General features: G+C 31.4%; 3 protein-coding genes across 3 annotated transcripts; 1 reads left to right on the top strand and 2 right to left on the bottom strand.

Moving 5' to 3' along the window:
• The first annotated feature begins 1,366 nt into the window (after positions 1 to 1,366).
• LOC120085762 (glyoxylate/hydroxypyruvate/pyruvate reductase 2KGR-like) lies at positions 1,367 to 3,225 on the top strand. Its single transcript, XM_039041944.1, has 2 exons — positions 1,367 to 1,976; positions 2,411 to 3,225. The coding sequence occupies exons 1-2, from the start codon at positions 1,554 to 1,556 to the stop codon at positions 2,927 to 2,929; spliced, it is 942 nt and encodes a 313-aa protein (XP_038897872.1). The 5' UTR covers positions 1,367 to 1,553; the 3' UTR covers positions 2,930 to 3,225.
• A 53-nt stretch (positions 3,226 to 3,278) lies between these two features.
• Positions 3,279 to 4,273, bottom strand: LOC120085764 (dynein light chain LC6, flagellar outer arm-like). Its single transcript, XM_039041946.1, has 2 exons — positions 3,884 to 4,273; positions 3,279 to 3,704 (listed from the first exon to the last, which is right to left on the bottom strand). Exons 1-2 carry the CDS (start codon positions 4,019 to 4,021, stop codon positions 3,552 to 3,554), a joined length of 291 nt encoding a protein of 96 aa, XP_038897874.1. The 5' UTR covers positions 4,022 to 4,273; the 3' UTR covers positions 3,279 to 3,551.
• Positions 4,274 to 5,360: 1,087 nt separating this feature from the next.
• On the bottom strand, positions 5,361 to 7,498 carry LOC120085763. Its single transcript, XM_039041945.1, has 3 exons — positions 6,738 to 7,498; positions 6,137 to 6,322; positions 5,361 to 5,851 (listed from the first exon to the last, which is right to left on the bottom strand). The coding sequence occupies exons 1-3, from the start codon at positions 7,209 to 7,211 to the stop codon at positions 5,573 to 5,575; spliced, it is 939 nt and encodes a 312-aa protein (XP_038897873.1). The 5' UTR covers positions 7,212 to 7,498; the 3' UTR covers positions 5,361 to 5,572.
• Positions 7,499 to 13,687: the final 6,189 nt, after the last annotated feature.

The following is a 13,687-nucleotide window of genomic DNA, read 5'->3' as shown; positions in this document are numbered from 1 at the left end:
TAAGCATATAAATACATCAACCCATTTACTTTGAATTTTCTTTTGGTATAAAAATGTATATTTTAATGAATGTGTCCTTGTATCATGTCCTAGATTTTTGAAAAATGACATGTCACTGCATCTGTGTCGTATTGTGTCTGTGTCCCCTGTTTGTGTCTGCGTACTTCTTAGAATAGTACAAAATTGGAACGAATCTACCGAGTATGAATGTACCATAGTAGATAGCTCTAGATGGGAAAGAGGAAAGAATGGAAAAAGATGAGAGAAATAAGAGAGGGGGGAGAGAAAGATTTTTAAATATATATATTTTTTCCAACTCATTTTGCCACATCAATATCTAGACAATGTTATATTTAAATTGAATAGATTTATTAGTTGATGGACATTTTAAACTTATTGTTGAAAACTCAGAAACTAAAACAATCAATTTGAAATCTTAAGGACCAAGTGTACTCATTTTTTCAAATTCAGGGACCAAGAAGTAAGAGGTTATTTTTCTCTAAGATTAATTAATTAATTAATTAATTAATTTAAAATGATATATCAAAAGCAACAAATATAATCATATAATTATAGTATTGAAATTTAAAATTTTGGTAATAATTATAATTATATAATTATATAATTATTAGATAAAAATTTGTTAGTTACATTTTCTGTTATGTCTTTTATTGATATTTTACATTATTAAAAGTTGTATATATAAATACACCTCTTATGAGAAATAAAGAGATACTGAAGTTTATCTTTTCCTATATCAATTCTTCAATTCTAATAGGAATGGTCAAAAGTCGTAATAAAAAGAAAAAGAGTGACAAAAAAATTTGAATTTTTATTTAAACTAAAGGTTGCGATGTACTAAATAGTTACATTTAGGATTCATACCAAAATTTTGACCTGTAAGAACATGCGAGAGAAAAAGAGGCGCTATGGAGAATTTAATCGATACCAAAATCGAATCGTGATAAACTGTTTATTCACAATGTAAATTGAATCAAAATTCGTGATTCATGATAACATACAAATGTGAGGATACTATAGAGAATTTATACAATGTCACATCAAAAAAGTTATTGTTAATTTTCTTATGGTTAAATTATAAAAATATCCTTGAACTTTGTCTTTTGTTTCAAAAATACATCTATACTTCTTAATGTTGTAATATTACCACTAAATTTTCATGGACGTTTCAAATCTATTATTAAAATATAAATCTTTTAGAATTTCAAATCAAATTCAAGATTTAGAATCATGTGATGTGGTGATATGACCTAAAACAACGTGTTGATCTCAATTTTCTTTTAAAACGAACCATACAATTTTATATTTTTGATACATTTGTGAAAACATAACTAAAATTGCTACTTTTAAAAGTATTGGGGTATAAATTCAAACAAATAGCAAAGTTGAGGGACGTGTGTGTAATACATATTTATATATATTATATAAATATAATTTAACCTTTGTTTTATCTTAGAAACCGCAGTGGGGCCGGAAAAATTAGCTGAAAATATCTTCACTGCAATCGACCGGAACTTTTCGCTGGTCTGAAAATGGAGAGTATAGGAGTTGCAATGACCACTCCAATGTTCAGTTATCTTGAACAACAGCTTGAACGACGCTTCAACCTCTTCAAGCTTTGGAACCATCCTCTCGACTCCGATTTCCTTCAAGAAAACGCCCAATCAATCAGAGCAGTAGTCGGCTGCACCAAGTCCGGCGCCGACGCAAATTTGATTGACTCTTTACCCGCTTTGGAAATCGTAGCGACCTTCAGTGTCGGATTGGACAAGATTGATTTGCCCAAATGTATGGAGAAGGGGATAAGGGTTGTCAATACACCCGACGTATTGACTGACGATGTCGCCGATGCTGCAATTGGACTGGCCATGGCGGTTTCGAGGAGGATTTGTGAGTCTGATCGGTTCGTCAGAAGTGGATCGTGGACGAAAGACGGTTTCAGATTGGCAACGAGGGTATGCTGCTTTCATTTATGTATTACGATAGGTTAGAGATTGTTATGAACTAGTTTTACTCGTTGCATTATCTACCACCTGAAATTGATTATAGGTTTATGGCGAATCCTTGATGATATTTCTTGTTTTGATTGAGCTGGATTGCAGAGGAGAGAAGCCTTCGAATTGTGAGGAATGAATTTGAGATAATAGATTGCGTAACATTTTTTGTTAGGTTCCAGGATATTTTGGTGGAAATTTAAGAGAGATTCCATTCAAATCTTAATGAACCTCCAAATTACTCTTTACCGCTTTCAACATCACCTGGTTTTTCCTGATCCTATCTTACTCTTTAGCTCTTGGAACAAAAAGTATAGTCAAGTCTTGATGATTATGAACTATAGCGAATTCATGTTACTTGATTGGTTGATTGATTTAGTAGTTGTCTCTTTCAGTTCAATGGTAAGTCAGTTGGCATTCTTGGGTTGGGAAGGATTGGTTCAGCCATTGCCAAAAGAGCAGAAGCATTTGGTTGCCCCATCGGTTATTTCACTAGGCGTAAAATGCATCAAAGTGGTTACAAATACTTTCCCAGCGTCTTAGACTTGGCTGCAAATTCCCAGATTCTGTTTGTGTCATGCACTCTGACGGAAGAAACTAAGCACATTGTCAATCGAGAAGTAATTGATACATTAGGACCAAATGGCATTCTCATCAATGTTGGACGAGGGGCTCACATCGATGAATCTGAGCTTGTCTCAGCACTACTTGAAGGTCGTTTAGGTGGAGCAGGGCTAGATGTGTTTGAAAACGAGCCCCATGTACCTGAACAATTGCTTGAGCTTGAAAATGTCGTTCTACTGCCTCATGTAGGAACGGATACCATTGAGACCAGCATCGCAATGGCAGATCTTGTGATTAGCAACTTGGAGGCACATTTCAGGAATGAGCCTCTGATTACTCCTGTGATTTGATTTTGACATACTTTTAGACATCTCCTGGTAGTCATTGAAACTTTTGAGCTAGGGCGTTAATCTTATTGGTGTTTTATGGTTCCTTTTGTTTCCCAGAATGACCGTTGTCAAGCATTCTTTGGGATTGAAAATGAAAACTACGTTCATTTCTCATTCAAGCTGGCCCCTTATTTATCAGTAGGTCTTGTTAGGGGTCTCAGTTTGTAAATATGACTCCAATTGACAAGTCTTGGATAATTTGTGACCATATCGATCAACAAGGAGACTGCCTGTAATTGATTTTATTTACTCAATAATTAGCTAATCTTGGCAGAAAATAGAAATCAAAGAAAAAGGGCAATGAAAATTCTTGAAAAGGATTAAGAACTGTCTCCCCATGACTTCAATATTTACATAGTATACCCATAAAAGCATTAAAAGCTTTTTGAACATAAACATCCAAACAATCCCAAAATGTCAATTTGTACATTTCCCTACCATCTCCCTTACGCTTCTTCAATTCGACCTTCCCCTTCCAATCGGATTGACTTAGCCACAGGAAAGGAAACCGAAAGCCTTCCCTTTTTTGTTTCTCTTCTCAGACTCTTTAGAGATTCAAATAAAGAGAAAACACAACTAAAAATCATGGAGCCGAAGAAGTCACCCCTTTGAAGATGAGAAAGTTAAGGGTCTCCAGTTTGAAGTAGATGAAAGACCCCTTGGAGTGGGTGAAGAAACAACCAAAATTTGAACCAACCACACATTGCCATCCGCTTCCATATCTGTTGTCAAAATCCTGCAAATCCACAACCAAGCAAGTTTTAAGGATCAAAGCCTGAGATTCTCTTACCAACCTCTTGTCTTCGACACAGACGCAGAACCAACACGGTTCTGCCATTAAAGTGAAGAAAAAACATCTGCAACCCACCATTTTCTCCTACATACACATCAAACGAAGAGAGAGAGAGAGAGGACCTTTTTTATGTGGGCAGCAATGGATTTGCAGTCGAAAACATCATAGAGATCCAGAGCTTTAGAAGCAGCGTCCATGGCTTGGATCTGCATCTTGCCAGGCATATCTGTGTCCTGTATCAAAGCTTTGCCTTCCAACATCCTTTCGCCTTTGCTGAAAAGAGAGAACTGGTGGGGATTTGCTCTCGGTGATCTCTTTTGAGTCTTATCTTCAAAACCCAGAAAAAGATTACCCCAAACTCAGCTGTTTCTTCTTCCAAGGGTATAATCGAACACAGAGAAACACGAAGAAAGTACTAAAATGGATATGATGATTTTATACAAGGAAAGACTCTGGAAGCCCCTCTTCCAAATGGAATCTTTTGAAATTTAAGTTTTAACTCGGCGATAAATATTATTTTCCTGTCATTTTCTCTCCCCATTTTAAGGATTTTTAACAATATTCTATTAATGAAAAATCTTTTTTTTTCTCTCTCTCTCTCTTACTTTTTCTCTCTCTTCCTAGCCCTTTTCCTTCCCTGCGCTGAAGATAATTATGGGTAAAGGATAAAGGTGCTGAGGCCAATAATGAAGCCAAGTTTTTTCGTTGGATTTTTCTGGCAATGAGTCGATGTGGGATAGGGCTGTTCGGTGATTAAGTCCTGTCCTAAAGTTAAATAATATTGCTCATAAAAAAATTTACTCGCTCTATGATGTGGATCAAAATAAAGGATCCACGTTGGAATAAATAAATAAAAAAAAAGATCCACGTGAATTCTTTGAAGCCATCCGATCAAAAGGCGGTCTGAACATCCCAACAAACTCTTTCTGAAATCAGTCTAAATGGATAAATTGGCAGTTTTAAACGATCAGGCATTAGATCTGATTCTGAGATTTAACTTAGAAGCAGATCAAAATGAACAATTATGCTAATTTTATAAAATTTCAACGATTTATCTAATTACATGACAAAAATAGAGAGAAAAACGTTGAAATAGAAATGTCTGTCTGCCACATAGGAAAGAGAATGGAATCATATTCTCTATTATTGTCAAAGAGAGAATTTGTTTTGGCATTAACCCCCCGGCCCCCACTAGTTTTGGTATAGAACTCGTCAATAAAAATAAATTGGAGATTGAGAGATTTTCAATGAACCAAGAAATATCAGTTGAAAAATATCAGTAGCACTAAATTGGTCATAATTCCTTTCTTAATTCACACCATAACACAAGTATACTTTGATAAAGACACATTGAAGATTCCCATATTCATAGCTACATCTTGACATAATTTTCCCATATTTTCCCATCTTATCTCTATTCCTGTGATAATAATACATTTAGGGCCACCTTCGATGCAGAATTCTGGATCAGTTCTCTTCCAAAACCTGATCTTCTGTAATGAAATTTAAGTATGCCTTCATTTTGAAAGTTTCCTGATATTGTTTATTGTTTTGTTAATGTTTCCAATTTTTGAGTCATTTGAAGCCATCCAGAAATGGTTGAAAAGAAAACGAGTCTTTTACAGTTTAGTAACACTTCTTGAACAGAATAAAAAAGATGGATATTTACAAAGGCAACCACTCTTTATTCATACTGAGGTATCTCTGCACAAACCAACAAAAGAGTAATCTTCAGACAAATTTCTTATCAAATTCATTGAGAGAGACAAATCGAATCAATACGAAGTTCAGGACTCAAAGTGTGAACAGAGTCACTCATATGTGCACGAATTCTTCTTGAACACGATGGCTTTGTTGCTGGTAGAATCAATACCCACAGGGCAAGAGATTTGCTTTATATGTGTTGTTCTTACTAGCTGCCCTACGACATATCCTCGTGATCGAATTTTGAACGCCAATATCATTGGAACCGGACTACTTGTTGGGGGAACAGTCAAAGTTGATGCAGCTCCATACATAGGAACTTTTATTCCTTCCAAGTTGACAGAGACTGTCCGGTGACTGTTTCTTGGCTGGTAATAGTTCTTCAACTGCACATAGGATCACAAGGCATGAGAATTAATGTCCTTGGCAATCGGGGACGAAACAACCACAAATTCCTGTTTAAGATGATTTTGGACCTGTTTGGAATGACAAAGTTTTCAAAAGCAGTTGAAGACACTTTTTAAAGTATCTCAGAAAGTCATTCCAAACAAGGGTTAGTTTTTAACTCTTAAGGCGAGCTGGACTCCAATCCAACACCTTTTCCCAAACCAATTAGTTCCAAAGTTATGAGTAAGAAAAGAGGAAACAGAAACTCGGCATAGTTTAATTACCTGACCAGAGGCCACAACAATCTCTGAATAAATGAGATCAATTGGTGTGGAGGTAACATGAATGCCAAATACTGTAGCAGGGTTGTATACACTTAACCTCAATGTGCTATTCAATGTCAGCAACTTGGTAGGAACCCCAGTGGAATCTGAACCTTCCCCAACATAAAAATTATGCACAGCCAAGCTCTGAAAGGATCAGATTTTACATTAAACAAATAACGTCTCTGTTCGTGAAAGGCTGGAAATTGACATGGTCAAGAAGAGAGAAGCTAATCAAATGATCTAGCTTCATAAATTTGAATTGTGATTCAGTTAAAAGAATTGTTATGAATATACATAGAAGGTTAATCATAGTTATTTAAGATGTCAGTCTCTTTATTTTGTGTCAAACATAGAATCTTATGTTAAAATTTCTACCATGTCATTTATTTCTTCTCGAGTATACATAGACAATCATCTTTTTCTTTTAAAGAACATCGTATCATTTGTGGATGAAGATTTTAACCGTTAAGCTGAATTCATGTTGTGTTGGCAATCATGAGAACGGTCTAAAGAATACAAACCATATCAATAGTTATTAACTTATTAGTAACTTGATTACCTTGACAGAAATCTGAGCCTTGAAAGGCCTGCTGGCGCCCCAAATGATGAGGCAGAAAAATGTGAACAAAGCAATGAAACTCAAGAAAGCAATTATAGCCTGAAAGCGTCTTGAGAGAGCCTTATCCTCAAGGTCATCATAAGGTCCTTCTTCCATGATCACATTACACTCAGGCCACCCTTTTTCATTGCTAATCTGCTTCTTGCTGCTCCCCTTTCTGCCTGAAGATGACCGGAAAATACCCGAAAATCGGCTCGCCGATGAGTTTCTTGAATGGCGGCCAAACGACGGGTGTGAAGGTGACTCAATTGGGCTATTGTTATAGATTGGAGTGGTGTGCATTGAGGAAGATTTGTCCCCATCATTAGAACACCTTGAAGGGCTCTGAACATAGTATGTTGGCCGCTTTGGTGACCTTGAAGGCGATGATGGCGCCAAACTGGTAATATCAGACTCAGATTTTGCCGAAAGCATTTTTTTTTTATGATTATACTAACACAGATTATGATAATTGAAGATAGTTTCAGCACAGAAACCACATAATAGTCGAAACCCAGATGAAGTTGGAGAAAGAACAAGGCAAGAAACTTGAATCGTCCCTGAAATTGAAAACAGGGGACAATTCTTGAACTCTCTGTTCAAAGGCCAAGTAGGAAGGAGATGAAATGGGGTAAGCTTGGAGCATTAACAAGGCCAAAAATCTCGAAGCCAAATGACAACCACTGGTGAGGAGAATGAGTGTCGGCAGCAGATTATTATATAATTTACAGGTGGAAATTTGAACCTTCTGGTTATGAATCTTGTTTATCATCATTATTATTATTATTTTGGAAAAACACTACAATTTTTAGTTCATAAATTTTGGAGGTAGTTTCTATTTATTAGTCTTTTAAATTTTGAATTTGATTTTGATTTAGTCACTCAATTTTAAAATATTATAATTTTAATAATGAGATTTGAGTTTTGTTTCAATTTAGTTTTTTAATTTCAATATTTACACTTTTGACATCGATTTTTCACTAATTACTTGTTTTTCGTCTTAACTAATTTAAACAAAGTATAATTAATTAAGTTTCATTATTTTTCATCATTATTAAAACTAAATTTAAAATTTCATTCCATAATTATTTAAAATTAATTAATAAACATTAAACCAAATAATTGAAATTGAGTATTTAATAAAAAAATTGAAGTTAAAAATGTAAATTTTAAAAATACCAAATTGAAACAAAGCTCAAATCTCAATTGTAAAAATTGTAACATTTTGAAATCGAAGGATTAAATTGAAACTAAATTCAAAACTTAAGGACTAAATATGTAAAATTTTGAAACTTACGTACAAAAGGATATTTTTCTTGTTTTCTTTTTCAAGTCATTATAATTAATAAGCTAGCTCCTTAACTTTTAAATTTATTACAATTTAATCTATATTAAAAAAAATCTCATCAAAATTAAGTATTATTTGATAGGACTTATTTTTAATGGTTTTAAACATAGTTTTCTATTAAAAACTTATTAATCGAGTTAGGTAAGAAATTTCATTAAATTTTTAAGTTTTTTCACGATAAAAATTAACTTGTTGCAAATTTTAAAATATTGAGATTAAATTGTTACACATTAAAATTTAGATTAAATTATTACAAATTAAAATTATATGGTCTAGACTATTAAAAATTAAAATTAAAAAATTAAATTATTATTTTCGTAAAAGTTTAGAGAAGGAAAAAAATTTTAACTAAAAAAATAATTTCAATCCATAAACTCTAAATTGTGATAGTATATACTTCACTTTCTAATAAACATTGACTTATTATTTAGCATGTCATAGTACATTAACAACGAAATAGAGAAGCGTAATCTATACAAAGAAAAAAAAAATCCTTTTTTAGGCCGAAAAAAAAAGTATGTTGAGCTTGATGTTTAATTAAATTGTTTGTCAACAATTTGTGCAAGTGACACTAAGATTACCTCAAATCACATTGGAGAGTTAAAAGTTAAAGGCAATAATTAATTTGTTAAATGAATTTATAATGTCACCCACTATATTATATAAGATTAAATGCGAAAAGATTCCCATAAAGTCGCACCAAATTGGATTCGGCTGCTAGTGATGTAGTAGTCACACCAACAAGATCAAGACAAGTAATAATAAGACAAGCAATCATTCATCATTTTTTATATAAATTTATGAAACGATTATTATTAATTCTACTCAGCTTCGTTATTTTATTTATTTATTGGCATTTAGAAAAAGCAACTTCAGGTTTATGTACCGACAAATGTGTAAAACATCTAAAATGTAGGAAGCATTCTTTTTCTTTTTTTTTTCATTTCATCTTTATCTTCCGTACTTTTTCTCCAATTGAGTAATCAGAATGTATTAATTAGTCAAAAAAAAATTGTTTTGTTCTTAAGATAGTTTACTTAATTATTTGATTAAGATCTTTTTATTAAAAACTTTTAAGTTAAGCTTGATACTTAATTTTTGGATTATGGCATTATTAAAATTAAGCTTGATAGTTTCTCATTGCAGTATGTGTTTTGTTTTGTCTTGGATAACAACATTAGATCGGAAAATTGTCAGAAATATCACCCTCAACTTTTCATTTTTCAAAACTAACACCTTTTTTTAAAATTCGGTAAACTAATTTTTTCAGTAGATCTCGTGAGAGACAACCACCGAGATTTAGTTAAAAATTCACTTTTTCTACCATTGTTTTGGTCATTTTGGGCCTATCTTGATAGAGATTAAACACGAGATTCTAGTTTTTTTTTTTTCAAATATTAGATCATCTATCCAAATCTTATACCAAATCCAATATATTTTCAAATTTGCTCCAAATTCGGTTATCTTTATCGAGAAAATTGGAGGAAATAGCAAAATTGAGGGGTGCCTTTTGATTTTTGTCAAAAAAAAAAAGAAATAATAAGATTTTTGGCAAAAGCATGTGTGCACATGATATATATTTTCTTAATCCCGAAATTGCCCATACATGGTCGATTAACCATTTTCTCGAGTACTGTATAATTGTTATATAAATGGAATCGTTTGAGACTTCAACCTAACCAATTCAAGAGATAAAAGTGCCGAATTTTTCTCCCAATTTAAAATTTGAATTGACGGTTTCATATTTGTTTTGATTTGATTTAACCATTTTTGGAAGATATACAAAATTAATCAATCTTTAATTTATTTATCACCATTTTGATTTTAATTTATAATATATCTTTGGATTTATATTATTTTATTGGTTTTTTATTATTTTAAATTCGAAATAAATTTTTTATATTGATTAGGATTTTACTTAATATTTTATACATATTATCTTCTAACAAATTGTATATTTCATTTAAATTTCATTATTTTTTAATATTTTTTTAACCATCTTTTATTCATTATCATCTTATTATATCATTAATTTGTCTTTTTGACAAACAAATATTAATTCGCTTTTGTAGTCTTGTTGTTTTTGTTATACCTTTACAACGAGTTAGGCTTGATTTTGTAGTTGAATAAACAAACTCCTTTCCTGATTTTTCTTCCAAAATTATATATGAATTTATATTTTATTATCAAATTAGATTTTATCTAACTACTTATCGAATTAATCACAATAAACAAATACATTGTTCTCCCCAATTTATATTTGAATTTATCTTTTATTATCAAATTTGATTTTATCTAACTAACTTTCTATTTGTTTAAATGTTTGTTACAAATTCAATTGTATCTAAATATTTTTCATTAGTTTATACATATTGTTATCAAATTAATTTGATTTTTTTTCTTCATATTTTTTATATTTTCAATTTTTCATATAGAAACACGTAACAATAGCTTGTACTTAAAAGAAACATATAAATAGGAATTGAAAAAATTATTATTCTTATTATCAGCATTATCATTATCATTATTATTAAAATAAGATTAAGAAAACCCTAAATCTTACATTTTCATCTTCTTCACTTACTCTTTTTCTTCTTATTAATCTCAGTCACCCTTTCCTGAATTTCATCTTTTGACTAGCTTTTGACGACCACCATTGCCAGATTGTCGATCTTTTTCGTTCGAACACATGTTTCATACTTTTGTTTCTATTTCGAATATTGCGTTCAACAATGATGTTCTGGGATTTATTTACTTGCCAACAACAACTTCATTCACTGGTACAATCAACTTTGCTCTTTCTCACCTTGAAGGAAGTCCATCGTTGTGGACATCCATAAGTTTTTAATAACCCCTACTGCTTGGTCATCATCTTCCATCGCATACACGCCTTCTATAAAGCAGTCGGGAATGTGATTTCATATTGGATGATTTTTAATTTTTGCTTCTGAAATGTTTAGATACTATGTATTTATGGTTCTAAAATATAAGTAGAGTGTATTTTTTGTATTCAAGTTGTTTTTGAAGCAATGTATCTTTGTATTCTCATTTGTACTTAATTTTGTTGTTTTAGGGTAGTTTTGTCATTTACTAATTAGTATTTTCCATTACATAAATTTGTTTTGCTATTTTTATAATTTTGAAACTTTTTTGCCATTTTTTCCAAATGGAACTTTGAAATTTTCTATTTTTCTGGTCAACCCTATTATAATCGACTCTTACGTAATTTTAGGCACAATTTCTGTTTATACGATTATATGAATTTATAAATTTCCAAATGAGTTTACCAATTAGATTTTCTAGACAGATGATTACATTTTGATTTTTAAATTTTGGGAAAGATTAATATAAAAAAAAGGTAAGATATGAAAAATATATAAAATCTTGATATTAATCTGCTCGAGAATTCATCCATCTCAGTGTTAATCTACTTGAGAATCATATCGAGATTTTATATATTTTCCATATTCTACTTTTTTTAAAAAAAAGAATAATCTTTCCAAAGATTTAGAAATCAAAATCAATTCCATCTAAAAAAATTCATTTAAATAATTGGTAAGTTGTGTTAATCTACTTGAGAATCATATCGAGATTTTATATATTTTCCATATTCTACTTTTTTTTAAAAAAAAATTAATCTTTCCAAAGATTTAGAAATCAAAATCAATCACCTGAGATCCATCTAAAAAAATTCATTTAAATAATTGGTAAGTTGATTTAAAAATTAGAAATTTGGTCAAGATTTAAAAATTTACATAACATTTTCATATAATATTAGGTAAAGATAATCAAATTTAGAGAAGATTTAAAAATTTATAAGATTTGGTATAAGATTTAGAAATATCACATAATATTTTGTAAAAATTACTCGAATCTTGGTGTAATCTCGTACTGAGAAATGTCCAAAAGGGCCAAAACAATCAATAATTTAGAAAAAACAATCTCGCGAAATGGACTAAGAAAAACTATTTGAACGAGTTTTCAAAAAAGTACTAGTTTTGTCCGGTAAAAACTTAAAATATTATTTCTGGCAATTTTTCCAAGATCACAAGTGTAGTTCGTACAAAAAAAATAAAAGGCAAAAGTCCATAAAAAATTCTATTTATATTCATATTTTAAAAAATAAATGATAAATTATTAAAGTTAACTAAATTATACCGTTTGAGTTTATTTTCAAAAATTTGTGGATAAACTAGTACCATAGACCAAAAGAGTATTTTGTCAAAACACAAACATCATTATTTATAACGTAGAGGGATTGATGAGTTACTCTCATTTTGGCAGAGTAGAGATGTTCAACTTCCCAATGGAGACAGGACTCTGCGGAGCCCACCCCAAACGGGGCGGAGATTCTCCGATTAGGCGGGGAATGAGAAAATTTTCTTGTGAGCTAAACGGGAAAGGGAAATGCATTCCCTATCCCCACCCCCGACCTCGCCTCAATTAACTTTTACATATTTATTTAATATAGTTATTTAATGTTATGTTATTATTATTTTTATATAAATATTACATTTAAATTTCAAATTTAATTATTTATTGGGAAAGATAATGAATATGTTTAAATTGAATGTTTAAATTTAGATTATATATGTGAATAATTTGATTTATATTTATTTCTTTCTACTAAAAAAATAATTAGCTTTTTTAGGCCAAAATTTGAGTAATTTATCTTTAAATTCAAATTGTCATATAAAACTAACCATAATACATAATTTAGTGATAAAGTTAATTATTTAATTAAAATTTGCTCACATTAATGATTTAAATTAATTGGTTTTTTTTTTTAAAAAAAAAGAAAGTAATGAGGAAAAATTCCGGCAGGGAACCCGATCCCCGCGAATTCCCCACAGAGAATCCCCGCCCCGATCTCCTTGAGAAATTTCACAGGGACGGAAATGAGAAATGACATCTCCAGCCCCGCCCCGTGGACATCTCTATGGCAAAGTCAAGTTAAATGAAATATTATTTTGATTGAGCATTATTATGTCAACCTGACGTGTATTCTCCAAAGAATTGGTTCAGTTCCTTGCCCATACAAAGTAGATAAGTAGACTATGAAAAGAATTGAGTGATCTATTCCCTCTCAAAACATGACCAATCATCTCATCACACTCAAAAATCTTCCATTCACTGTTTTATCATAAAAGTATTTAACAATAATATGGGACCTGTGAAATAACATAATAAATCATCTAATAACCAGTCAAATGCTAAATGAAAATAATATACACTACCCAACTATAGATTTTCTCTTTGAGTCAGATGAATTGATAAACACATCTCATTGTACTGATTGATCGATAGAGTACTTGGAAGATCAACAACCAATTGGAGAAACAAGATCATGCTGGGAAGGATAAGGTTGACTGGACCAAAGAAGGCACAGATCAGTACAACTCATCTGATACCAGTACCATTTACCAAGTTTCCTCTTTGGATTAGTACAACTTATGAACCTCAATTCGAAATATGCTATGGGGGCTTGCAAACAAAGATTATATCAACAGCAAGAGGGCATCTAGGGTGAGTTCGATCCACACAATTTAGTTCCTTCTGTACA

This window comes from Benincasa hispida, chromosome 9 (assembly GCF_009727055.1).
Source record: "Benincasa hispida cultivar B227 chromosome 9, ASM972705v1, whole genome shotgun sequence".
Classification (NCBI taxonomy): domain Eukaryota; kingdom Viridiplantae; phylum Streptophyta; class Magnoliopsida; order Cucurbitales; family Cucurbitaceae; genus Benincasa; species Benincasa hispida.
The sequence above is the reverse complement of the archived record's forward strand: the minus strand, read 5'-3'. Positions and strand labels throughout refer to the sequence as shown.

Coding starts and splice junctions, on each gene's coding strand:
- LOC120085762 (XM_039041944.1), top strand. CDS start 1,554: ATGGAGAGTATAGGAGTTGCAATGACCACTCCAATGTTCAGTTATCTT. Junction 1,977..2,410: donor GTTTCAGATTGGCAACGAGG/GTATGCTGCTTT, acceptor TGTCTCTTTCAG/TTCAATGGTAAGTCAGTTGG.
- LOC120085764 (XM_039041946.1), bottom strand. CDS start 4,021: ATGTTGGAAGGCAAAGCTTTGATACAGGACACAGATATGCCTGGCAAG. Junction 3,705..3,883: donor TTGCTGCCCACATAAAAAAG/GTCCTCTCTCTC, acceptor GTGGATTTGCAG/GATTTTGACAACAGATATGG.
- LOC120085763 (XM_039041945.1), bottom strand. CDS start 7,211: ATGCTTTCGGCAAAATCTGAGTCTGATATTACCAGTTTGGCGCCATCA. Junction 6,323..6,737: donor AGGCTCAGATTTCTGTCAAG/GTAATCAAGTTA, acceptor TGATCCTTTCAG/AGCTTGGCTGTGCATAATTT. Junction 5,852..6,136: donor TTGTTGTGGCCTCTGGTCAG/GTAATTAAACTA, acceptor TCCTATGTGCAG/TTGAAGAACTATTACCAGCC.